Source organism: Lytechinus variegatus, chromosome 6 (assembly GCF_018143015.1).
Source record: "Lytechinus variegatus isolate NC3 chromosome 6, Lvar_3.0, whole genome shotgun sequence".
Classification (NCBI taxonomy): domain Eukaryota; kingdom Metazoa; phylum Echinodermata; class Echinoidea; order Temnopleuroida; family Toxopneustidae; genus Lytechinus; species Lytechinus variegatus.
The window spans coordinates 31,637,800-31,665,675 of NC_054745.1; the positions used below are offsets into that span (position 1 = coordinate 31,637,800).

Consider the following 27,876-nt stretch of genomic DNA (forward strand, 5'->3'; position numbering starts at 1 on the left):
AACCCTGTATAAAACATCAGGGAATCAGACTGTGCTCTTGCACTCTTCCGAAACACACTGGTGAAGCATACACAGCTCATTGCAGAGTACTCTCTTCTTCACTTCGCCTATCGGCAAAGCTCAAGTTTGTTTTCAGGTAAGCAAGCTGCTCCAATTCCAATGATTTTTTTTTATTGTATAATTGACTCTGATATGGTGTTGAATTGACGATACTTTTCATGCCCACACACACATATATATATATATATATGTTTATTTGAATTTGAATGTTAAATCATATGTTGACCCGGTTTGTTTTCAATAGGATGCTGGCATAATTTATGATTATCGGGTGTGTGATATGACTCGATGATAATCTTTCAGTTTGATGGGCTGGGCTTGATGGAGCTGGAGCGATGCTAATTGGGTTCCATATGACATTTGCTCTCGCGACGAATTCCCCGCTTTTGAATTCAACATACTTGTGGAATGGCCAACTTCAACCCTTGGTTTAAAACTAATACCTAGTATAACCCTAAACATAGTAACATAAAACCCTTTTACAAAGCTAACCCTACATCTTCATGATCGACTCGGGATCGACTTTAGACGATATTATTCCTGGAGCAATTATCGCAGGAACAAATGTCGTGCCACCGCTGTTTTTTTCCAAGCATACGGGATTCCAACTAGGCTCTAGTTGCATGGAAACCCGTATGCCTGGAAAAATAGCAGTGACACATCTCGGTATCCAGACTCGTTTCCGTAAGGGTGCACGGTGATCATACAAGCGGGATACATATAACTTTTTTTTTGTTATTCAAGTATTTATTGTAGTTATATGCACTCAAATTTCGGAGTCCTTCGTATTCGTCAGGAATATAGCTAGAAATGATTTATTGATTCAATAGTGATAATTCAAATATTGAGTGAGGGGCATTTGCATATCACTAAAATGTTCATATAGACCCCAACTGTTTGTGAAAAAAAGCAGAACTTGTTGTAACTTGTGCCATTAGTTTCTTATTTTACCTCCGATTTTGATAAAAATTCCAGGTTATGCTTGTCAAGTATAACCTGGAATTTTCATCAAAATCAAGCATAAAATGGAATTTTTATCAAAATCGGAGGTAAAATAAGAAACTAATGGCACAAGTTACAAGTTCTGCTTTTTTTCACAAACAGTTGGGGTCTATATGAACATTTTAGTGATATGCAAATGCCCCTCACTCACTATTTATGTTGCTTTTTATTGTCTGAAGTATACAATACATCATTTTCTTAACAGGTTTGACAAAAATGGGATCTTTGTTTGACATGACAATGAGGGAAACATTAACAGCAAGAATAAATGGTGTTTAAAGTTCAGCCAACAAATTAATTTTTAAGCTATTAAAGATCAAGTCCACCCCAGAAAATTGTTGGATTGAATCGATAGAGAAAAATCAAACAAGCACACCGCTGTATATTTTCCTCAAATCGGATGTAAAATAAGGAAGTTACGACATTTAAAAGTTTTGCTTACTTTTCACAAAACAGTGATCTACACAATTCAGTGGCATGCAAATGAGACAGTCGATGATGTCCTTCACTCACTGTTTATGTTTCTTTTGTCTTTTATCATTTGACTTTAATATACAAAATTCCATCAGTATTGAACAATGCCAATTCCACATATTCAGGGGGAATCAATTGCTGTTTCACTTGATAATGAGGAGAAAATTTGAATATTTTATATAATAAAATACAAAAGAAATAGTCAGTGGATGACATCGTCAGTCTTCTTGTTTGCATACCGACCAGGATGTGCATGTAACAGTTTTGTGAAATTAAGAACAACTTTAAAATGTCATAAAACTTTCTAATTTTACATCCAATTTTGACGAAATTTTCAGGGTTATGCTTGCTGGATTGTTTTTTTTTTTCAAATCAAATCAACTATTTTTTGTTGGGGATGGAGTTGTCCTTTAACTCGTTTTCTGGACGATGAATTGTTATGAGCTCTCAATTGGTCCCGAGTGATACACTTTTTATTAGCCAAAATTTTGTTTGTATGATTCATGCAATCCGAAGTTTGTCATGCATATAGCAGGAGCAGGAGATATATTTTATACCGCATACTATAATGGGAAGGGCGTGGGCCAGTGGTGTTTGAAGAACAAGTCCACCCTAACAAAAATATTAATTGAATAAGAAAGAGGAAATCAAGCAAGCATAACACTGACAATTTCATCAAAATCGGATGTAATGCAAGACAGTTATGACATTTTAAATTTCGCTTAATTTTGCAAAAACAGTTTTAGATGAAGGTCTTGGTCAGTATGCAAATGAGGAGACTGATGATGTCACTCAAATATGAAATATTCCTACCGCCTCCCCATTCTCATGATTCTTCTGTGAAGCAAAGATTTCTTCCTCCCTGAATATGTGGAATTACCATAGATTTTGAGCTATAAGCTTAATCATTTTTCGTTGTTTCATTTGTGTGTGTGTGTGTGTGTGTGTGGAGGAGGGGGGGGGGGTGGTGACAAATTTAGGAGGTCCGTTGCCCCCTATTAAGGCCCCTAATCCTCCCATACTAAACTGTATGCTTAGGCCAGCGATTATTTTCATGTCAGATCTTTGCATTGGTCGAGCTCGATGAACTGGAACGAAGTCGGACAATGAAACGTTTGGAAAGTGTATCACTCTAGTCTGGATCCATTACGAAATTGGATCAGATAAAAAGTTTTCTAATCTCTTGCTACATTTCCGTCCTGGGGTTCGTTACACAAAGCTTAGCAATGATCGTAGAACATGTTTTCTACGATTGATTCCATTGACTACAATGTACAATCAATCGTTAAATTCAAGCGTACGATTGATCGCTGACCTTTGTGTTACATGATCCTGATTGTGTCTCAGTCACACGTGGGAAACCAAATCCACACCGACCGATCCTATTCTGTTGAAAATGACATAAATGGTTTTGATCGATGTCGAGTAAGATTCTTTAGTGTGACTTCCCCATTTAGCATTACATTGCATTGGCGTAATGAGCCCCCCCCCCTCCCACAAAAAAACGAGGGCAGACATGACAAATAAGGGGCAAAATTCATAAACAGCGGCTACGAGCGAGCGAAACAAGCGCGGTAGCAAACACTTCGACATTTTCAAAGACAGATCAAATTTTCGGATAGCTTTTCATTATTACATCACTTTCAGAAGATATATTGCACATTGTCTCTTTCTTTTTCTTTGTTCTTTTTCTCATTTTATTACCATTATATCTTTTCACGTTTTCTGAGGGGACGGGGTACATGGCACCAACCTCCCCCCCCCCCATTGCCCTTCCTACCCTACAAAATGAAAATACAGTAATCAAAGTGTAAATTGAAAGGCTAAGTTCGGATTATTTCTGAATGATTCTAACGTTCAACCTGTCACATAATTACATATATTTCCATTTTATTCCACAAGGAGACAGTGTCGTGCTTGCTCGCTTCGCCCGCGCAACCTGATGAGTTAGCTAATTCGTTAAAAACTCGCTGATTTTATTATGTTTCCCACCCGAGAATAAAATATGAAAATATTGTTATTTTCTTTTCTGAATTTTTTTTTGAAGAATATATATAATAATATCGAGAGCTGGTTTTTATCTAGCGATTTTTGCCCGAGGATACAAATCGTGCAGTGCATTCAAGGAATTAACCTCACCTGGGTCAAGTGCAGCACAGTATTTCTTGCTGGAGGAAAACACGCAATGGCTAGGATTCGAACTCACGACCCTCTGTTTGAAAGGCGAGAGTCAGAACCACTAGACCACGGCGCGCCCTCCTATATGACAAGGAACGTATTGACTTTGCTTTACCTTCATTCAAAGGAATGTAGAGGTGATCAGGGATTTTTGTGAAATGGTGCAATATTCATTTTGGTATAAGGAAATAAATCTTGACCTTTATCTGGCGGGGCGGATGAACAGATTAAAGTCGTGATTTTTTTTATCTGAACTGTAAGTTTCTCCGACCCGGAACTATCTTTTACTTTCGTTTCCAGTTTCCGCGTAGGTGATAAAATATGATGACAAACCAGAGCAGGTTTGTGTTGCAACCTGTTGCAATACACTTCCTATTGGGGCTACCCCCACCTAGTCTGCAGACACAGACACTGATTGAAACTTTGATCAATGATCAACAAGTGGGTCTCCACGCAAAGACTAGCACGTACAAAAGGCACAAGGCATTGTAAAATGCACTTTCAGAGTTTCAGACTCTTATGCTCCGGGCTGAAAATGTAACTTAATAGAGTAAAATTCAGAGCAAAATGCTGAAAAGTTCATCAAATATCTCCAGCCTGGACCATCCCTGTATAAACTCGAATTAGGGGTTTGCACACCAGACTAAGCACACCCCCTCCTCCTCAAACACACCTAGTAATCTACTTTTAATGCTTTCTGGATTTTGAAATTCTTGTCATCTTTTATTACGTATAGTATTGTCAGTAATTGAATTTGTCAACATAATTTGCTTATTCAATTCACCCCACTTTTTATGGAGTGAATATATATAGGCCTATTTGTTTTTTATACGATCCTCTGGGTGTCATACTGTCATACCCCTCAGATAATCAAAATAGAGTTAAAGGTATTGTTTAACTTTGTGAGCAGCCGATTTAAAAAATCTCAAACCAAGATGAAACATGTGCACAAGTGCATGTATTAGAACTAATAAACCCTGAAAACAACCATTATTGAGAATGAAAAGCCAAAACTACAAGGCAAACCCCGACTTTGTAAATAGGTGTCTTATAGACGCCTAAATAGTACACATAAGTGTATGGGACGAAATTAAGAAGGTGTTTCCGGTCACTTTATACTTCAATTTTTGAAGCGCTAAATAATTATTTTCGAACGCAATTTTTTCTGGGCTTCATTTTTGTAACATATCAGAGACACAGGTAACAAGTTTGACCTTCTAGCTCAGATTTTGTAAGTCAAACCAATGTTAACCAATCACTTTAATATTGGTTCTTTTTCAATACCAATCGTTTAACTTGTATTATTGCCTAGAGCACCACTTCCAATATTATTTTATCACGTTTTTCAATATTTTCATCATCAAGCATTTTATCCTTGCTTCGCGCTTCGAGGACCTCTTCCAATAATTCGCGGGCTTTTTGTTTCCATTATCAGTCATTGCCTCCTTGTGTCGAGTACCATTTCCGATATGTATCGTGTTTATGTCAGCCTGATACCTTTATCCAATGTCTAAACCTTAAATGGGGATTATATTACCTTTTTTGTTTGTTCCGTTTCTTTCATCTATACATAGCTTGACTTAATTTGTCACCTTTCGTTATCATTCCGATGATATATTTAATAGTGTTTTTTAATAAGATATTATGTTCAACTAGCCCAATTAAGGGTGTTGATATTAGCAACTTTGATACGGTGACTGTCGGTACAACGATTTATGAAATTTTATAGTCCTTTTATTTCTGCTATATGCAAACAACTTTTGACCATCGTGCCTCTTTAATTTTTGTTTAATCTTATTTGATCGCTGATGTCAAAAATACTCAGAAAGGCCTATCATACAATATGCTGTTTGAAAACAATAAATCCAAACATCACGAGTAGATAGACCTATTTTGGTGCTAGGTTTGTCTTCCCAACTGTGATGTAGGTCTTTTCTATAGGTTCCATGAGAAAAAAAAAAATAAGAACTAAGAACTAACTTCAAAGATATCGACATTGCGGCACTGTATAAAAATAGGATACCGACTTTCGTGTCTTTGAGATAAAAGCAGGCATATTTCATTGAAGGGACCGCCCTTTCACACGGTAAAAAAATGGTAATTTGAATGATGATCCCAGTGAAAAATAAGGCAAATGACGAATATTTAGCACGTGTGAAACCAAAGTAGAACATGATTAAAATCACGAGCGCGATATAATCGCAGTCACGATTACAATGGCACTCATCATTACAAATGATGATTCAAGATTCACGTGTGAAAAGGCCCGGAGTTTGATCTTATCATGGATCCTACTATCAACCCTGCTTCATGGCAGCGTCCGTGATATGATGAAGTGCGTCAAGGTTTTGAGACCTGCTGGTAGTCAGGGGCGGATCCAGGATTTTCAGAAAGGATGAGTAAAATTTTACAAGCGAGAAAGAAACGGTGGAGGGGGGGGGTCTCCTTCGTGTATAAACTACATATTTCCATTAAGAATACATGGGGTGAGCGGCGTGAGCCTGTGACTCGCATATTTACGTTAGAAATCTTATTTATGGCACATCCGCCAATGCTGGTAGTGGTATGTGGTATCGTTTGACCCAGAAAGAGTGAAGGTCAATCCAAACCCGGATTCATCTCTTCCCGCCTAGCCACCCCTCCCCCTCCCTCACCCTACCCCCTGTGACGAGGTCACCAAAGGTGGGAATCATATTGAAAATATGATAAAATGACATCGCCATGGACTTTTCCAGTCGCTGCCCACGGGGATTCTGAAAGAGTGTACAAAGTGTCTTGAAAATAGAATTGCCAAAAGATGCATATGTGTTTGATCTGCGTTCAAAATTCTCGTCAATAGACAAAAATACAGCTGGGAAGTCTCTGTCAAAAACTGGGTGCAACGGAATACACTTCGTTTTTGCTTCATAATCGAAGAAAACATATTGTTTTCCTTTTTAGGAGGCGAGCATAGTAGGCTTACCTGATATAAGTATTCTGAGAGAAATGCAGAAGCAGGAGCAAATTGGTGGGGTTTTGATGAAGGATACTACCCGCCCTTTTCACACGGTAAAAAAGGCAAACGTAATTTGAATGATGATTCCAATGAAAAGCAAGGCTAATGGCGATTTTTTTTAGCACTTGTGAATCCAAACCAGAACATGATTAGAATCAGGAATGCTAACCACAAGTTACGAATCCAAATTCTACTCCGGAGGTGAATTCCCGTAAGTTCCACTCAGATCACCGTTTTCGTGTGAAAGGTCCGATGATTCTAAAGACGAATTGCAAACATCACAACAATGATGATTCTAGTTTCCCGTGTGAAAAGACCCTACGTCAAAGTGATTCAGTCACGTGTGCCGCCAGATAGATCATCAATCACGCATACCATTCGGAGAGATGTAGAGGTGTTGTGGCTCAGTGGATAAGTATTCTGACTTTGAACCACAACGTCCGGGGTTCAAATCCCACCGCAGCACTAACGTCCTTTGGCAAGGCATTTATCTACATTTGCCACTCTCAACCCAGGTGTAGTAAATGGGTACCCGGTAGGAAGGAATTCCTGGAATGCTCGTTGCGCTTGATCAGGGTATAGCCGTGCTAAAGCCGAGGTAAAAGAATGCAGCGCTTTGAAACATTTGTATTAAGCGCTATATAAATGTTGCATATTACTATTAGTATTATTTTGATACCCCTTCTGTAATGAAAAAATTGTGACCATCATATTCGTTTCAAAATGCAATTTATGACATTGATATTACATGATTTAATCAGAATCATGTGAAATCTGGGAGGGCGCTGTTTGTACAATGTCTTTCAAGATGTAATTTTTGTATCCCTTGCTTTGAAGCAAAATTTCGCCGTGTGGATTTGTGATCGAATCTCCTGGATTTACAGAATGTTCTTTTGATATAATATACACTATCCTTATATAACAATGGATCCTTCAAAGAGTACACGTCAGCTGGAAAACACTCCAAACAAATCGTCCCCGCTCTCCAAGAAGCCGAAAATTGTTGACTCTAGTCCCACCGCTTCCCAAAGCCGTATGGTAACGAACGCGGACGCTGTTCCCAAAGGTCAGTACAGAAATGATTCGGCTACGCATTTGGCTTCGTCTAACACTAGCGCCAGGCGTTCTCTTGGTTTAGAGTCCACAGATGCTCCTCCTACCTGGTTTGTCACCTTTTTTAATGACTTTGAATCAAGATTTGACTCACGCATTGAAGCTTTGTTGGATAAAAAATTGTGTGATCATGATGAAAGAGTCAAGAGCATTGAGTTTGATATGGGGTCCCTGAAGGATTCTGTCAAGCAGTTAGAGAAGGAGAAGGAGGTGCTCATTGCCAAATTGGATGACCTAGAGAATAGGGGAAGGAGAAAGAACATTGTTCTGTTTGGGATTCCTGAACATCCAAACCAAGATCATGAAGATTGTTTGAAAACTGTCACCGATTTCTTACAACATGCCGATGTCTCGAAGGATGATTGTTCGCAGATAGAAAGGTGTCACCGTACCCCCACATATCGATCTGAGACCAGCTCTAGGCAGCCGAGAAGAATCCACATTGCCTTTTCTTCCTTCACAACCAAAGAACGGGTGAGGAAAGCGTGCGTGAAGAAGCTGAAGGAGTCCAATTCCAAATATCGGGATCGAAAGGTCTTCGTTGCTGAGGATCTATCAAAGAGAGTCCTTCAATTACGCCAGAAGAAGCAGGAGAAGTTCAAGCATCTACGATCAGAAGGAAAAAAGCCTTTTTTCGCATACCCAGACAAAATTCGGTACAGAGACCCAACCACTGGGAAAGTCTTTTCAGCAGATTGATCCTATTGTATTACAGAATGTCTTTTTCAAATGAAAACATCTACTAATGGATCTCATGAACAGTCTTCCACGTAGTTCTACATGTTTAAAGGTTGAACTGAATGGACATGCGTTATCTTTTTTAAGTGATATTTATGGACTCTGAAATTGTTTAATCTTGTATGATATTTCATAATTTTTTACCTTTTAACAAGTAGAGTGAGAACAGCTGTTGTTATGGCTCGTCTTATTTGTTTATGTCTTTGAATACAGGCTGTTTAACTGACTTATTTTTGATACTGATTATCTCTCATCTATCTGTGCACAGGAGTGAACTTTATTGTTGTATTGATATATATTTTTTGAAGTTTACCTGTACAGACACTTCTTTATCTCATGTGTAGATACTACGTGTATCAGTGAAGCTTAATGCTAGTTTTTATCTCCCTTCCATAGTGACATTTTTTATTACATTTATAAGGTAATGTCTTTTTCATATCTTTTGAAAATAATGTGCACATGTTTTAATGTACACTTTGATATATTTTCAAGTTACTACCCCTTGGCTTTACTCTCCTTTGTGATGGGGATCTGAAGAGTTTTCTTTTTTGTTTGCACTGTTTTCTTTTTTGTTTACAGTGTGTTCCCAAGAGATGTTTTTTCCCCCATAAAGCTACTCTAGGCATTTGTGAGCATTTTTTATATATTGACTCTGTTATTCCGATTTACTTGTATACCATACATGTACGAGTGTTTTGATTTCTGTATTGGCTACTGACTATTGCTGATGATATATTGTGTTTTTTTTTTATTATGCCCCTATGTAGATCATGATTTATATGTGATTCAGAGAGTCCATTTTGTTTGTTTTTGTGGTTACACGGTGGATTTTGCTCAAGGCTGTTTCATATTTCTCGTTGTATGCACCTTTGGACCAGGGCTGAGACTGATTTGAAGTCACTGGCCACTATTCTTGGTGCCATTTGCACCCTCCTTTCGATTTTACCTAATTTGTTGTTGTTGTCCCCCTCCCCTATTTGTAATATGTTTAAATTCAAAGCAGTTAATTGCTCACTTTGTTTGTATACAAGCTCTTATTTGCTAGATATGGTATCTTGTGATTTTACATGGTGGCAAGCAGTCATGTGCCTTTTACAGTGTTTATTCTTATTTCAATTTATCGTGCAATGCAGATACTTCAAAGAGTGGTATGGAACCAGTGATATTGTAGAATTTCATTTATGTCATTAAAGCTTAGCACATTTAACTGTCGGGGTATCCAAGATTATGTAAAAAGAAGAAAAATATTTCATTACTTGAGGTCAATTGACAGTGATATTATTTTTCTTCAGGAGATACATTCCTCCCCAGAAGACGAATCATTTTGGAAACAGCAGTGGGGGGAACATGCTTGGTTCTCAAGCCATACTTCCAATAGTCGTGGTGTCGCTATTTTGATTCGTAATCATGTTTCGCTGGTAATTCACTCCTCGTTCGCCGATCCAAATGGAAGATTTTTGATTTATTCTGTAACCATAAACGGTTTATCTCTTTTACTTGCAGGAATACTTACGGCCCCAATAACGATGATCCAGATTTTTTTCTAGATGTTTTTGCTAAAATAGAGCAGTTTAATTATACTTCATTAATCTGTGCTGGTGATTTCAATGCAGTGTTGGGTCCTCTGGATTACCGAGGTGGTAGACAAAGACATGCTAATGAAAAAGCTAGTGAAATTATTCAAGTATTGATGGAAGAATACAATTTATGTGATATTTGGAGAAACTTTCATCCTCATTTAAAACAATACACTAGGCATCAAATTAACCCAAAGGTTCTCTCCAGATTAGATTTTATTCTTGTTTCTGAAAATTTTGTTAACAATTGCTTGCAATCAAAAATAATTCCTGGGATTCAATCAGATCATTCTGTAGTTACCTTGAACTTTAAAGATGCTCATCCTCAGAAGGGACCCGGGTTTTGGAAACTCAACTGTAATTATTTGCATAATGATGCTGATTTTGTAAAAACAATGAAAGAGACAATTAATTATTTTAAAACAGATAATTGTAACAGTATGTGCAACCCACATATTATGTGGGATGCCCTCAAATGTACAATAACAGGTACTTGTATAGAGTATAGTTCCAGAAAGAAGAGAGAGAGGAAAGCTGCCAAAGATAAATTGTTCAAAGAAATAGACAATGTAAAAATGCAAATAAACAATGACCCAGATAATGTGATTCATATTGAGCACCTAGAAAGTTTGCATAGTGATTTGGACAAGATATTAGAATATGAAACTCAAGGCTTAATTATTCGATCAAAATTGCGCTGGGTAGAAGAAGGAGAAAAAAGCTCCAAATATTTTTGCAATTTAGAGAAAAGACATGGTGAGAGAAACTCCATTCATAGAATCAAAAATGTTGATGATGAAATAATTTCAAATCCCCAATCCATATTAGATGAAATTAATGACTTTTACCAAAACTTGTATAGAAAACAAGATACACAAAATTTGTACAGTACAGACACCTTCTTGGAGTCTTTTGAAACGCCAAAATTAAACGATAATGACAAATCATTTTTGGAGCATCCTCTTACTAAAAAAGAATTATATGAGACAATCACCTCTATGAAGCATAACAAAACCCCAGGGTATGATGGTTTACCGGTAGAGTTTTACATTGTTTTTTGGAAAGATATATCTGATCTGTTATTGGATTCATTCAATTTTTCTTTAGAAAATGGCCTTTTGTCTACATCACAAAGAAATGGTATTATTACTTTACTTCCCAAGAAAGACAAGGACCAGTTTTATTTGAAAAATTATAGGCCCATATCATTGTTAACTGTGGATTATAAGATTTTAGCAAAAACACTGGCAAATAGACTAAAGAAATGTCTCAATGATCTTGTTCACCCAGACCAGTCTGGCTTTTTAAAGGGTCGCAATATTGGGAATAATATAAGATTGATTATGGATTTGATAGAATACACAGAACTTCATGACATTCCAGGTGCCATTCTTTTATTAGACATTCAGAAAGCATTTGATAGTGTGGATCATGAATTTTTGTTGAAAGTTTTAAAAAAATTCAATTTTGGGGATAAGTTCATTGGTTGGATTAAAACTCTATATTGTAACCGCAAGAGTTATGTTGCTAATAATGGATTTTTTACTAAAGCTGTTATGATGGAAAGAGGAATTTTCCAAGGATGTCCAATCTCCCCCTATTTGTTTTTATTAGTTATTGAAACAATGGCTCTTAGTGTAAGACAAGATGTAAACATAAAAGGGATCCCTGTAGAAGGTCAAGAGGTAAAAATATCCTTATTAGCTGATGATTCTACCTGCTTTCTTGATGGTTCACTCTTTTAACAATCTTTTTGATTTGCTTAATAAGTTTGCAGCTTGTTCTGGTTGCAAACTTAATATAGCTAAATCTGAGGCTGTTTGGGTGGGGGCTAAAAGGGGCTCACAAGTGAATCCCTATTCTGAAAACGGTCTTAATTGGAAAACCGATACATTCAAAACTCTTGGAATTGTTTTTTCATTAGATACCAGGACAATGTTTGATCTTAATTATAAACCTAAACTGAAGTCTATAGAGGCAACCCTTAACTGTTGGCGTTGTAGAAACTTATCCTTAGTTGGTAAAGTTTGTGTCGTTAAAACATTATTATTACCTCAGCTATTGTATCTTTTTTCTGTGCTATGTATACAAACTCCAACCAAGCTATTCAAGGAGTTAGAAAGGATTTTCTTTAAGTTTATTTGGAGTGGTGGGAGAGATAGGGTAAAAAGAAAATGTTTTTATAATGATTATTGTTCAGGTGGATTGAGAATGATTGACCCTTATGTTTTTGCTTTGTCTCAGAAAATGGCATGGGTGAAACTTCTTCTTGATAAAGAATATGTTAGTCTGTGGAAGACAATTGAATTGTCAGTACTAGAAAACTTTAATCAAAACAAAGATATTTTGTGGAAATCCCATGCTCCTGATTCCATTTTGAAAAGTCTTCGTTGTTCTCAACTGTCAGAGTGTATTAGAACATGGTATATTTACAGGGAGGAAGCAGTGAAGAAGGAGTTTAATACAGTATTTTCACATATGGGGTCATGCCAATGTTTATGGTATAACAAACATATTAGATCCAAGACAAAGCAGTATTTTTTTAACCAAGAGTGGTTTGATTGCGGAATAAATTTTGTTAGCGATTTATTGAACCCCCCACTCCCAGGAAGCAAGCTTTTTGAAGAACTAATTCTTGACTTTGACATTTCTCCAAGGGGAAGGAAAAACTTCAACTTTTTAATGAAAAATATTCCAAATTCTTGGTTAAATATGTCAGATTGGGACAATGAAGAAATTTTTCATAAAATAGTAAACAATCTATGTCAAGCAAAGAAGGTCCCAAAGTATGTTTACCCTATTTTGCTCGGGATTTTTAGTCCAACAAAACACACTGATTTCTGGGAAGAACTGTCTTTGTCCCCAAACTCTGAAGAGTGGGATAAGATTCATTTGAGAACTTTCAAATGTTCAATAGACTCGCGTATACGTTCTTTCTATTTTAAACTCTTTCATAAAGCTATCTCCTTAAACGACTTCTTACATAAAATTAAAAGGAAGGATTCTCCGAATTGTACATTCTGTCACTCCCTATCAGAAACCATTATCCATGTATTTATTGATTGTGACATTGTGAAAATCATTTGGAACGAAATAGTTCTTGAAATTTCTCGACATACCAAGAAGGTTTTTAATCCGTCCCCCTTTGAAAAGATTTTTGGAGTTAAAGATGACAAATTTATCACTTATATTTTCCTGATATTCAAATATTATATTTACTTATGTAAATTCAAAAATAACATTCCTTCATTTCAGGGTTTTAAAGTCTATTTGAAAACTTGTAAGGAAACAGAATATCGCATTGCCAAAAAGAAAGGTACTCTTGCACTCCACTTTAGGAAGTGGAAATATGTGTTCTGATGTACACTGTACTTGTGTAAGAAACTGCTTGTATATTAGATGTACTTGTTTACTAGCTGAGCTCCTTTATTCCATGTAATACTGCTTTGTTTTGATTCATTATGATTATGTTATTTTTTTATTAGGTGGTCTGTCTGTGACAGATCACCTATTGTTTTCGTCAGAATTTTCTTTCTTTATTTCTTTATTTCTTTCTTTATTCTTGGCACCTATGTTTGTCGCCAACTTTTCTCGAAATTGGCTAAATCAATTTTGCTGATTTTTTCGTCATATATAGAATCTATCATAGAGACCTCAAAATAAGCTTTTCAAGGTCATATGGCCATGATGACGTCATCTACGCGCCATTTTGTAAAATTCTTCATTTGATCATATCTTCATTATCAATTATCAAAAATTAACAATATTTACATGACATTAACTTCATGTCAAGGGTCAACTGTCAATGTCATCAAAGGTCACCTGGAGGTCATGACGCGCGCGTACGCGCGCGTCAAAGGTAAAAAAATCGTCCAAATGACCTATAATTTTTTTTGGGTACGTTTCAGGTCATTTTAAGCATTTCAAAAATTTGCGCGCGCGCACGGATGCGCGCGCGTTTCCGCGCGTTACACCTTAACGCAACGCAGAAAAACCGTTTCTTTTAATATCTTTGCATTGAAAATAAAATTCTGAACAATTTGATACCTTGATCAACCTTCTACGACCATTAATATAGAAATTAACACCCGTTAAAGTTTGCAGCACGTGTGCGCGCGAGCTCTCACTATAGGCCATATATGGGCAAAAACATGCCTATTGTAAATTCACTGTAGCTCTTTAGAAAGTCCGTTGACCCCCAATTTTTTTTTCATATATCGATAGAGTATTAGTTGTAGATTTGATTTCATGTCACCATTGTCCCTAAATTATATCGTGACGTCATCAAATAGGCGCCCAAACTAAATATTTCATTTTTTTCAAAAATGACGTCATCAAATTTATGCAAATTTGGCTGTAACTTCTCGAATATAGATCATTTTTCGCCCAGATTTCAATATGTTGTAGTTTATAATGTACTCTTTCTCCTCAGTTACATGAATATTCGTTTTGAGAAACGCATCATTGCGTAAAACAGCGATGAAAAGAGGCATGTCATTTTTCCTCATTTTGCGTGTAATCTCTATGGGACATGACTTTTTCCCAAAACTAGATTCGACATTCCTCTATTTCGTGAGCCATATCTCCATTTTTTCTTGTCAGCTTTCCTTGAGCTTTTAACATGTTGTAGCTGAGATTCTGGGCTATCGGAAGTGTGCCCTTCATTTTTTGATCAGATGCCGGGATCATGCCCGTATTTCACTTGCAAAATTGGAATTGTAATTCTCAAAATTGCTTACGTGTAATCTCTATGGGGAATATCGTGGCTCAATGGATAACGCATTTGACTTGCTTTCTCGAGGGCGGAGGTTCGATTCCTGGGGTAGAAAAGATGATTTTTTTTTCATTAGGTGGTCTGTCTACGACAGATCACCTATTGATTTCGTCAGAATTTTCTTTATTTCTTTCTTTCTTTATTTCTTTATTCTTGGCACCTATGTTTGTCGCCAACTTTTCTCGAAATTGGCTGAATCAATTTTGCTGATTTTTTCGTCATATATAGAATCTATCATAGAGACGGCAAACTAAGCTTTTCAAGGTCATATGGTAATGATGACGTCATCTATGCGCCATTTTGTAAAATTCTTCATTTGATCATATCTTCACTATCAATTATCAAAAATTAACAATATTTACATGACATTAACTTCATGTGAAGGGTCAACTGTCAATGTCATCAAAGGTCATGTAAAGGTCATGACGCGCGCGTACGCGCGCGTCAAAGGTAAAAAAATCGTCCAAATGACCTATAAAGATTTTTGGGTACGGTTCAGGTCATTTTAAGCATTTCAAAAATTTGCGCGCGCGCACGTATGCGCGCGCGTTTCCGCGCGTTACACCTTAACGCAACGCAGAAAAACCGTTTCTTTTAATATCATTGCATTGCTAATAAAATTCTGAGCAATTTGATACCTTGATCAACCTTCTACAACCATTAATATAGAAATTAACACCCATTAAAGTTTGCAGCACGTGTGCGCGCGAGCTCTCACTATAGACCATATATGGGCAAAAACATGCCTATTGTAAATTCACTGTAGCTCTTTAAAAAGTCCGTTGACCCCCAACTTTTTTTTCATATATCGATAGAGTATTAGTTGTAGATTTGATTTCATGTCACCATTGTCCCTAAATTATATCGTGACGTCATCAAAATGGCGCCCAAACTAAAAATTTCATTTTTTCAAAAATGACGTCATCAAATTTATGCAAATTTGGCTGTAACTTCTCGAATATAGATCATTTTTCGCCCAGATTTCAACATGTTGTAGTTTATAATGTACTCTTTCTCCTTAGTTAACATGAATCTTCGTTTTGAGAAACGCATCATTGCGTAAAACAGCGATGAAAAGAGGCCTGTCATTTTTCCTCATTTTGCGTGTAATCTCTATGGGACATGATTTTTTCTCAAAACTAGATTCGACATTCCTCTATTTCGTGAGCCATATCTCCATTTTTTCTTGTCAGCTTTCCTTGAGCTTTTTCCATGTTGTAGCTGAGATTCTGGGCTATCGGAAGTGTGCCCTTCATTTTTTGATCAGATGCCGGGATCATGCCCGTATTTCACTTGCAAAATTGGAATTGTAATTCTCAAAATTGCTTACGTGTAATCTCTATGGGGAATATCGTGGCTCAATGGATAACGCATTTGACTTGCTTTCTCGAGGGCGGAGGTTCGATTCCTGGGGTAGAAAAGATGATTTTTTTTTTCATTTTTTTTTCTTTTTGCCACCTCCTTCATGATAATTAAAAGGTATGAAAGTTAAAATATGATAATTAAAAGGTATGAAAGTTAAAATTTAGCAAGATAAAACAGATTATAATTGTTTTTTTTCATATCACATGTATTTTGTGTGTAATCTCTATGGGGCATGACTTTTTCTCAAAGCTAGATTCGACATTCCTCTATTTCGTGAGCCATATCTCCATTTCTTCTTGTCAGTTTTGCCGGAGCTTTTAATATGTTATAGCTGAGATTCTGGGCTTTCGGTAATGTGCCCTCCACTTTTTGATCAGATGCCGGGATCATGCCCGTTTTTCACTTGCAATATTGGAATTGTAATTCTCAAAATTGCTTACGTGTAAAGTCTATGGGAAACATTAATAATCACATTGAGCAATGGTCAAAATTTATTCTTAGGATGTCTAGAATCAAGATTATCAATCATATCTAAATTATTCATTTTATACATTAGCCGACTCTGAATGAAAAATCATGACAGACCACCTAATTCGTCCGCATGACGAATTAAATTCTAGTTTTTTTTTTCTTTTTGCCACCTCTTACATGATCCTTTATGATAATTAAAAGGTATGAAAGTTAAAATTTAGCAAGATAAAACAGATTATAATTGTTTTTTTCATATCACATGTATTTTGTGTGTAATCTCTATGGGACATGACTTTTTCTCAAAACTAGATTCGACATTCCTCTATTTCGTGAGCCATATCTCCATTTCCTCTTGTCAGTTTTGCCGGAGCTTTTAATATGTTATAGCTGAGATTCTGGGCTTTCGGTAATGTGCCCTCCACTTTTTGATCAGATGCCGGGATCATGCCCGTTTTTCACTTGCAATATTGGAATTGTAATTCTCAAAATTGCTTACGTGTAAAGTCTATGGGAAACATTAATAATCACATTGAGCAATGGTCAAAATTTATTCTTAGGATGTCTAGAATCAAGATTATCAATCATATCTAAATTATTCATTTTATACATTAGCCGACTCTGAATGAAAAATCATGACAGACCACCTAATTCGTCCGCATGACGAATTAAATTCTAGTTTATTATTGTGATTGATTTCGATTGTATTTTGATATTTGTGTAATCATTTTATCGATTAATAAAAACTTAATGAAAAAAAAAGAATCATGTGAAATCTGCTCGCATATAACGTCACAAATTCGAGAATGAAAATTCATACGCATAAGCGCTCTTATCCCTTGTTGAATTGTCATCAAAATCTTCACCAATATGGATTTAATTCTGTTAAACTCAAATCATCGCAATGTAATACCTTCAAAGTCAAACAATCTAGGGAATTTAAAATTTCTCAAGTGTTTATTAGTGGAGGGATCGTGGTGTAGCGGTTACGTCACTTGACTTTCAAGCCAAGGGTCGAGGGATCGAATCCCCACCCTGCGCTAATGCCCTTTGGCAAGGCTCTTGCTCCGTGTTTGTCACTCTCCACCCAGGTGCCTGGTAGGATGCGAAAATCAGTGTGATTAGATTAGCATGTGTGCACTGATAAACGGCTGCATGGCCAGGATACTCCCAAGGGAGTGGAGATGGTGCACTTTATGTCTGGGACAGTCAGTGGTGGATCCTATCACCAGGGCAATAACAATCACAATATATGCGCTTAGAAACCAAAGTATGAAGCGCGCTTCGTAAATGTAGTTCTTTTGGCTTTTGCCATTATTTTTTTTCATTGTTGCTGTTGTTATTATTATTTATCATTATTATTATTACTGCCATTGTTATGATTCGTAGTAGTACTATTGTTGTCATTATTATTATTATTAAATTATTAAACAGTACATAGCCTGTATGCAATGTACCTGAGGGTCCCTACATACGTTGCCAAAGGGCAGAAGCCTTTCAGGTCTGATAGCGGAAATGGTGTTTGGCAATATTTTCAGTATCGATTTGATGACCAGGGATGTATGTTGTATTAACAGGATGGATAGAATCGGAAATTCAGTGTATCAAGATCATCCGGTACGCAGAATACAGCCAAGATTGAGTTAAAGGGGGGATCAAATCAGAAAGAAAAAAAAACTTTCAAAACAAAAAGAAAAGTAAGACAAGTGTAAAGGCCCCATACGTGAAAGTCTGCACAATATCGGACATGAAGCAAGAAAGTTATGAAATTCAAAATTTGTAATGATTGGTACACATTAATACCCATGCATGGATACTTCAAATTGACCGCATTGGTGATGTCATAGAGATTTTCATTTCACTTGACAACCTGCATGCATATAACATGGGGGTCTCCGTGCTCATTCCCAAACATTCCAGCCCACTGGCCAATGCATCGTGATCTCTAGTGTTATTGGTTGACGCCTTGACAAACTTGGCTTCTACGACCCTTTCCCCCGAAACGATGTGACCTCTAACACTAACATTAGTCTGTCTACTCAGACTCTATAAATTTTACAATTTTTTGCATTATTATTGTTTTTACTAGCAGCAATTACCCGTGGTAGCACAGGGGGTAGGGGGTCATTCTTCCTTGTCAATGTGTGTGTGTGGGGGTGACATTATTACTATGACTCCTACTACTACTACTACACTCTAAAAAATGAAGTGCTAATTTAGCTCTTACAGAGCGTGTATAGTGACTTCACTTCGGAATGCTGATTTGTCTAGTTTAAATTTGAACTAGACAATTCAGCACTCCGAAGTGCAGTCACTATACACGCTCTTTAAGAGCTAAATTAGCACTTCATTTTTTAGAGTGTACTACTACTACTACTACTACTACTACTACTACTACTACTACTACTACTACTATACTACTACTACCACCACCACCACACCACCACCACTACTACTACTACTACTACTACTACTACTACTACTACTACTACTACTACTACTACTACTACTACTACTACTTCTACTACTACTACTACTACTACTACTACTACTACTACTACTACTACTACTATTACTACTAGTTCTACTAGTTCCTTTACTTCTACTACTAGCACTATTACTACTCTTAATATTATCCTCATCACTATTATTATTATTACTATCATCATCATCATCATCATCATCATCCTCCTCCTTTGTTCCATGGAATAGGCAACGTATGTGCGCCTCGTAAAACATATAGACCCAGGCCGGTATCATCATTTAGTAGTTCGCCAGCTGCGAACCATCAATGTATAAAAGGCGAACGCAAATGTTGAGATTGATTTTCAAGGGGTGCGGGAACAGGGGGGGGGGGCATCATCCTCTTCCGACTCTTTTCTCTATAGATATGAATGGATATACCAGATTTGTCTCTTTTCCATTGACCTACTTGCTAGATGTTAGATATATATATATTTTGATAGTAATATGCAATATTATTTGCAAAATTAGCTAAATATTCTGTATTAAATTATCCAGCAAATATACATGTTCCCACTTTACCCCAAAGTAGGTTAACTTTTTTTAGAGCGTGGTAGCACAGGGTTGTGTCATGCCATTGTCCCTCTTCATCGATACGAAGATTAAAATCATTTAAAGGTCATATCCACCCCAAATATCATCATTTGAATTAATAGACAATGATCAAACAAGCATAATGCTGAAAATTTCATCGAAACCGGATGTAAAATAAGAAGGTTACAGCATTTTAAAATTTCACTTATTTTTCACAAAACAGTGATATGCAAATGAGAGAGACGATGATGCCACTCACCATTTCCTTTGTTTTTGTAGTATTTGAATTATACAATATTTCAATTTTAGCATGCAGATTTGACAGTAAAGACCAGACTTGACTGGACCACAAAGTGTAATGGTAGTTCCACATGTTTAGGAGGAATAAAATTTTGTTTATCATGACAATAAGGAGAAAATTTAAAATCTTTCATATAATGAAATACTATAGAACAAGTGAGTGAGTGATGTCATCTGTCCCCTCATTTGCATACTGACTAGGATGTGCGTATAACTTTTTAGTGAAATGAAGCGAAACATTAAAATGTCACTGATAACTTCTTTACTTTACATTGGATTTTCATGACATTTTTTAGTGCTATGCTTGTTGGATTTTTCTCTTTGTATTCAATTTAACTTTTTGCTGGGATGGATTTGAAGTGGAGATTGGAAGTTGATCTGCAATCATTTGAGTTGCAATTATGTTGGTGATACATATGTCTTTCTTGTTTGGAAGAAAGTGACAGAGAAGTTAAGACAGACATGACGAAGAGGGCGTGTATTTCTATATATTTAAACCTGTAATCTAATTAACCCTCTAATTAACCTTTGAAATAATCTTTCATCCTTTTTTAAAATTTATTTCTTGTGCAATTATTATGTGCAAAAGAGATTATTTCTATTCTATTCAGGGACAAAAAGACATCTTTTACAAAGTATTTTTTGTTATTTTGTCGATTGATATATATTTTTTTTCTCTGCTTTCGCATTGTTTTAGAAGAGAAATTTGGCAGTTTTATTTCGTTTGTAATATTTCTAATCTCACTGATATTGATATATTTATTTGTTTGATTGTTTATTGATTGTATACATGCAAAGAATCTTTATTTATATGAATTGTGATTGTAAACTTATTGATTTGAAAGAGGAAGAAAATAAAATATTATTCAAAACAAAAAATGTAATCGATACGTTAATATTAATCCTTCTTACCTCTGTTATGTTTATTTCGTTAGCCATGACGTAGAGGGCGTGTATTTCTATTTATTTCAACCTGTAATCGATACGTTAATATTAATTCTTACCTCTGTTATGTTTATTTCGTTAGCCATGACGTAGAGGGCGTGTACTTCTATTTATTTCAACCTGTAATCGATACGTTAATATTAATCCTTACCTCTGTTATGTTTATTTCGTTAGCCATGACGTAGAGGGCGTGTATTTCTATTTATTTCAACCTGTAATCGATACGTTAATATTAATCTTTCTTACCTCTGTTTTGTTTATTTCGTTAGCCATGAACCAACCAATCACACAGCAGCCAGGGCTCGCCCCACCGGCCACAGACTTCCAGGTGAGTGTTGATAAGGCACTTTTTGCATTTGCTACCGGCAAACTATCTACACCGCATCGATTCCTTGAAAAATGTAATTAAAATCACAATGGAGATCTGAGATCATCCGAAGATTTGCACCCGACGAACAATTGCAAATATGTGATGTGACCCAGCACTGTGTGATTTTTGATTGAGAATATTTGGTCATAATATTAAAACTTAATTTTTTGTGTGTTTTCTGAAAGAGTATACTCTCTCCTATTTAAAGTTAAAAAAAAGTGATGTACCAATTATACCTAAAATTTAATTTGTTATTTTTTATGAGACCTATTTTTGTCTTTTTGAGTTAATTGTAATTCATATTGTATTACTAGATATGTCTTGTTGTTATGTAGGCAACTATGGTTTTATACAAATATCGACTATGCATTGGACACTGTAAAAAAAAGTGCTAATTTAGGACTTACAGTGCTTAGTGACTGCACTACGAGTGCTGATTTTCTAGTTCAAATTTACACTAAAAAACCAGCACTTGTAGTGCAGTCACTATACAGGCACTGTAAGTGCTAAATCAGCACTTCGTTTTATACGGTGTATAATCAGTTGGGTTTCATTCTCGTTTCAGATGACTGTAAACCCTCTGATGCCACGAGGCGTTCCACGCGCTTGGAGCTCTGGTCTTCTCCAGTGCTTCGATGATATCCCGTCATGTACGTATAAGCCAGTTCGTAGTTCAATTTCAAATTTTCAATTTCAATTTATTTTCTCAGTAAAATCCATACAAAAACACAACATATACAAAGCATCGTATTAACAAAATAGAAAAACAACAACAACAAATAGAAATAAACATTGGATTGAATATGAGAGGGACAGCAAGAAAGGAACGAGCCTTGTGATTAGCTGACCCTATAACATAATAATCATACAAAGACTTTAATAACAAAGAAAAAAAAATCACTAAACTACAACATAAAGGGGGGGGGGGGGTGCCTAACATGCCTAATTCAAATTTATACAAACAAACTTTATGAATAACTATTTAAAATAATTTGCCTTGATTTTGACTTAAAAACATTTAATGAAACTGATTGCCTGGTCGGAAAGTTCCTTTCTGCGAATGATCAAAAGATTGTACGCATGATCAGAAGAAGGTCCTTTGTACTAAAGTGACATGGTGCTTTAAAATCTAATGAGATAAGCACCAACTTTGATGTCTTGATTATTCATATATTCTTTTGAATTGTCGTTTTCATTTACATCCACAAAAACAGCAACAATGCTTCCACAAACGACAGGTATTTCACAGTTGTCAAGTACATTGTGCAACATGCTAAGATATGCATTCAAAGTAGGAATGCAACAAATACCTTCATTAAGTGTTCATTGGTGTGCTATTCTAGTCACCTGGTCTATTCAATTTCTTCATCTTGCTATGTAAGGCAAGCTTACGTAATATCTTGCTTTGAAATCTGCCTATCATGATGAAAGAAAGGAAAGGTCATTTGACCAAAATTGCCCATGAAGTAACTACGAACTGGGCTATTCATAGGCCCATACACTGCGAAAATTCTGGTGTTGATTGAAAACCAGCCCGGAATCTATATATGTCCACACCAGAGAAGTGTTAAACAACTCCAGCTTCGTTTTGGTCTAACACCAGATTAGTATTAGAACGGCATCGGTTTGATTCCAAACTGGTGTTGTTTCAATACTTCTCCGGTGTGGACGTATAGATTCCGGGCTGGTGTTTTTTGCAGTGTATTCTGAATTCGGGTTTAACTTAAACCCAGGTTTAAAGTTGTGGTTTAAGTATCAATAGCCAATTGAAATACAGAAATCACTAACAGTACAGATATCACGTTTCAGCTCTTTTGCATCTCAAGTCATTCATGATGGTCCAGGACGTATAAAAAGATGATTGTCTTCACCATTGACGAATCGGGAAAGAGCACAGTAAACCTAAGGAACATATAATTTAGTAAAATTTTGAAAATTTTGGCTTCCCATAGTTTTAGTACAGACATTAGACCGTGGTTAAACCTAACTTCAGAATACATGCCTTGCTCTCTCTAGTTCAGTCTACATCCGGAAGGGAATTTTTACACTGTAAAAACTGTGGTGTTGAAACTCAAACCAATTGGTGTTAATAGAGGACCACACCCTGAGGTGTTAGAATTACACCCTAGAGATTGAACATAACACCAAAAAGTGCAAATGTAACAACCAGAGGTGTTGTAATAACACCTATAGGTGTAAAACTAACACCACCAATTTAACACCGGTGTAAAATAACTGGTGTGGTCCTCTATGTACACCTGTTAACACCACAGTTTTTGCTGTGTAACGGTTGCTAGGGAAGTATCCCCACCCCCTCTTGTTCTCATTTTACAAATTTAAATATGATGAATTTCGTTTTATTTAATTTATAATTTTTCGGGGCATTACCTGTGTTCTGCTTTGGACTTGTATTTGTTAAAGGTCAAGTCCACCCCAGACAAACTTTGTCAAATTCTGATGTAAAATAAGAAAGTTATGACATTTTAGAGTATCGCTTATTTTTTTTTTTTAAAAAGGCACAATTCGGTGACATGCAAATGAAGCAATACGTATAAATGTCAAGACTGTCTTATTTTACCTCTGATTCTTATGAAATTTTCAGTGTATTGCTTGTTGGATTTTCTCTTTTTATTCAAATCAACTTTTCATTTGGTTGGACTTTTCCTTTATATGTCCAAATTTTTAAGTCTCGCAACTGTGACTGGTATGTCATTTTATTGTTTTTGTTGATTTGTTCCCATTTTCATTTGAAAGTAAATCACCGTTAGCACCATATCCCGTTTCGGTATATTTTTATTTTCCTTAATAAAGAAAATTCTGAGTGGATTTATTTATTAACATTGCACACTTAAGACATTTAATCGTAAAGCCAGTTTCCTGACCCATAATGCTAGTGTAGTCTAGTAATGTAGACCAACTTGAATGATAACATGCTAATTAACTACTCAATACATTTATGCCGCAATGATCATGTTACCAAGTATCAAAATAATTACTTTCAAAACTTTCATTTTCTATATACAAATACAACTATAGGTCAATTTATTCTCTATAACTGTAGTGTTAGTAGATATCTGAAAACGTATATTTTAAGACTATGTATTAATAAGACACCGTCAATGTAAGACCACACAGTTCACTCCCCCTTTGAGTGAATATTTTGAGCAATATTTTCCCTCAACCATCCGTGGATTTCTATTATTTCCTTGTTGCCCTTTTCTAGGTCTTATTGGATTTTTCTTCCATCCCTGTCATCAATGTTGCATTGCTTCTGATATGGGAGAGAGTTGCTGCGTCCCAATGTGCCTGCCTGGCCCTCTGATATCGATGAGGGCGCTTCACCGTGGACGCCACAATGTGCAGGTAAATCTTGCCAAAGGCAAATTGCAGTTTACTAGTTTGATTTAAATAAAAGCATCAATATTTATATCATTTTGGTAAATAATAATAATAGGCATTTATATAGCGCCATGTATCTAGAAATATTCTATTCCGAGGCGCGTTATTATTATTACCCCGGCTTTAGCTCGAGCTGCCTTTCAGGTTTCAGCGCTCATGCATTCAAGGAATTAATCCTGCCGGGTACCCATTCACCTCACCTGGGTCGAGTGCAGCACAATGTGGATAAATTTCTTGCTGAAGGAAATTACGCCATGGCTTGGATTCGAACCCACGACCCTCTGTTTCAAAGTCAGAAGTCTTATCTACTGGGCCACAACGCTCCACAAATGTGAAAGAAGACATCTGGGGGCCGTCTTACAAAGAGTTACGATAGATCCAATCAATTGTAACTCTTTTGAAATCTATTAATGTCATACATTTCATAGGAAATTTGCACAATGCCATTTGTAAACAAAAAGAAGCACAGTAATTTTTTTAAGAAAACAACGCATGAATATACGTCATTGCTAGAAAATATTTCGAACAAACATGCAACATACCAGCTGTCATTGCTGGCCGTCCATAGTTGCGATTGATCGGATCAATCGTAACTCTTTGTAAGACGGGGACCTGGAAATCTTTCAGTTCTGAGTTCTTATCATACGGTTGTGTGTTCGAATCAATGGCATAGCGTCCTTCACCCTAAAAGGACTGGGATGTTGAAATGAATTGAAGACTGGGGGCAAGGTGCCCCCCCCCCCCACCTCCCTCTCTGATCTCGGCCACCGTTCACGCCGAGGTTTGGTACACACTTTTGTTTCAACATGAACTACAATCGGGTATAAAAAAGGTCTGAAAATAATTATGTTTTGTAAATAAACAAATTATGTGCAGATTTATTTGTGAAAAACATTATTTGCAAATTAAAAACCCAATTTCACTTCAATTTTTTCCCAGATGTCATCTTTGTAATCTAATTTAAAGATTTCCACAAAGCCTTATATATTTTTTTTCTTTTTCTTTTTTCATTGTTTCTTTCAATGGAAATTATTACAGACCATTTAACAACTAGATTGAACCCTTAATTAATCAAGCAGACGAATTCGAACAAAAAGTAATCATAGTTCCATGAATTTCATGATCTCCCTTAGACATAGTACACAAAGTATAAAAATGATCCAGTTTGGGCATGACATTCTCTAGTAAAAAAAACACGTGGCGTCACGATGTTAACCCGTATGTCGCGAATTTGGTCTCAAAAGTTTCGTGAGAATTAAAAAGGAAAAAAAATGCGGCGCTATCTCTTTGCGTTTCGGAAATATCGCGCGAAGCGTTGAGGGGGCCACCATCCCCCCCCCCCCCCCCGGTCCTTTTAGGGTTAAGCACTTTCCACCCAAGTGTTAAATGGGTACTCCATATAATGTAGACCTGTGCAGTATGCCTAGTACATGTGAGTATGAAAACTCATGTTGGATCCCCCCGCCCGCCCGGAGTGGAGAAAGTGCATGGTTATTTTCTCCAGGCAAGCCGGTATCCAAAACGATAGATGCTGGCTTGAGTCGGCGAGTAGAGATGATGAGTAGTAGTCTACTACTCATCATCTCTACTCGCCGACTCAAGCCAGCATCCCCTCGTCAGCTCTACTACTCAAGCTGTTCTAACTCAACATTCCTTTTGGTTTACAGCCCTTTTCAGGACTACTTTCAAGAAAGAATATTCTACTTTCAAATTTCCACTTTCTCGCCTATCCATTTCTTCTCTTCTTCTATCTACTGAATCTATAACACCCCACGTGGTGTACCGTAAACCACGTCAGCAATTGTACATGCCACCATGCAAACCTTCAAACAACATCTGACTCAAGAGCAGGCATGGCATTTCGCATCTTACCGAGTACCCATGTATCACCTAGGTGGAGAGTGGCAGAGTGTGGATTGATGTCTTGCCAAAGGAAGCCAGGCTGTGGTAGGATTCGAACACACACGAGCCACTGATTTCAGGACAAGAGCCTGAACCGCTATACCATGACGCTACATACATTGTAATATTAAAGCTTAAAAGTGCCACCGAGATGTTGAGATAATTATCTTGGGAAGTCGACATCATGATAGCAAAATATCAGATGACGTGATCCCGGATCTCATCATGTCGACATCTTTTAGAAGAGATGATCAGATGACAAGATCTTCGAGCCATGATCATGCCGTCTGACTATCTCTTTTAAAAGATGTAGACATGATGAGTTACGAGACCATGACATCTGATCATCTCTTCCACTGGATGTAGACATGACGAGATAGATCTTGTCATCTGATCATCTCTTCTAAAAGATGTCGACATGACGAGATAGAAGATCTTGTCATCTGATCATCTCTTCTAAAAGATGTTGACATGACGAGATCTGGGATCTTGTCATCTGATCATCTCTTTTAAAAGATGTCGACATGATGAGATCCAGGATCTCGTCATCTGATCGTTTGCTATCATGATGTCGACTTCCCAAGATAATTATCTCAACATCTCGGTGGCACTTTTAAGCTTCCATAGTGTAATGCGTCTTCAGACGACTTGTCTAAATGGAGGGATCACATTCTGTCCATTTCCTTTCATTTTATACAGGGGTCCCTCCTGAACGACTGTTGCACGTCCATCTTCTGTGGCTGGTGCGCCGGATGTCAGCTTGCACGCGAGGTACAGGGCATCAAGAGCGGACGCATCCCAGCATAAAGCCCTTACGGATGACCAATAACCTTCTAGAGCTGCGCTGTGTCATGAGATGGCTGGCAAATGAATGGGGCAACGAACCTCTGTGGTCTATCTTGTCTGTTATGAGATGAGAGAATGGATGACGATATTCAAGACATTTCAATATATTTTCTTCTTTTTTCCTTCCTCTTTTTATATATTTTTATCTCCTCCTTTTGATGTTGCTCTCCTTCCATTGCCTTTATTGACACCTTTTCTTCCTTTTTTTTCTGTCACTTTCTTTCCTTTCATTTTTTTCTGACTGTCTTTATTTTCGTTATTTATTTCCTATTCTCTCTCTCTCACTCCCTCTCTTTGCATACCTTTCTATCTC

The 27,876-nt window shown here is 36.7% G+C and overlaps 1 protein-coding gene across 1 annotated transcript; it reads left to right on the forward strand.

Annotated features, from left to right (window-relative positions):
• On the forward strand, positions 1–27,677 carry LOC121417369 (cornifelin-like). The gene is made up of 5 exons (XM_041611056.1): positions 1–136; positions 21,316–21,374; positions 21,982–22,066; positions 24,640–24,779; positions 27,417–27,677. Exons 2-5 carry the CDS (start codon positions 21,318–21,320, stop codon positions 27,522–27,524), a joined length of 390 nt encoding a protein of 129 aa, XP_041466990.1. The 5' UTR covers positions 1–136; positions 21,316–21,317; the 3' UTR covers positions 27,525–27,677.
• Positions 27,678–27,876: the final 199 nt, after the last annotated feature.

Bases quoted from the DNA above. Each gene is read 5' to 3' on its own strand.
- LOC121417369 (XM_041611056.1), top strand. From the start codon at position 21,318: ATGAACCAACCAATCACACAGCAGCCAGGGCTCGCCCCACCGGCCACA. The intron at 21,375-21,981 runs GTGAGTGTTGAT...TTCTCGTTTCAG, and splicing joins CACCGGCCACAGACTTCCAG to ATGACTGTAAACCCTCTGAT. The intron at 22,067-24,639 runs GTACGTATAAGC...GCCCTTTTCTAG, and splicing joins CTTCGATGATATCCCGTCAT to GTCTTATTGGATTTTTCTTC.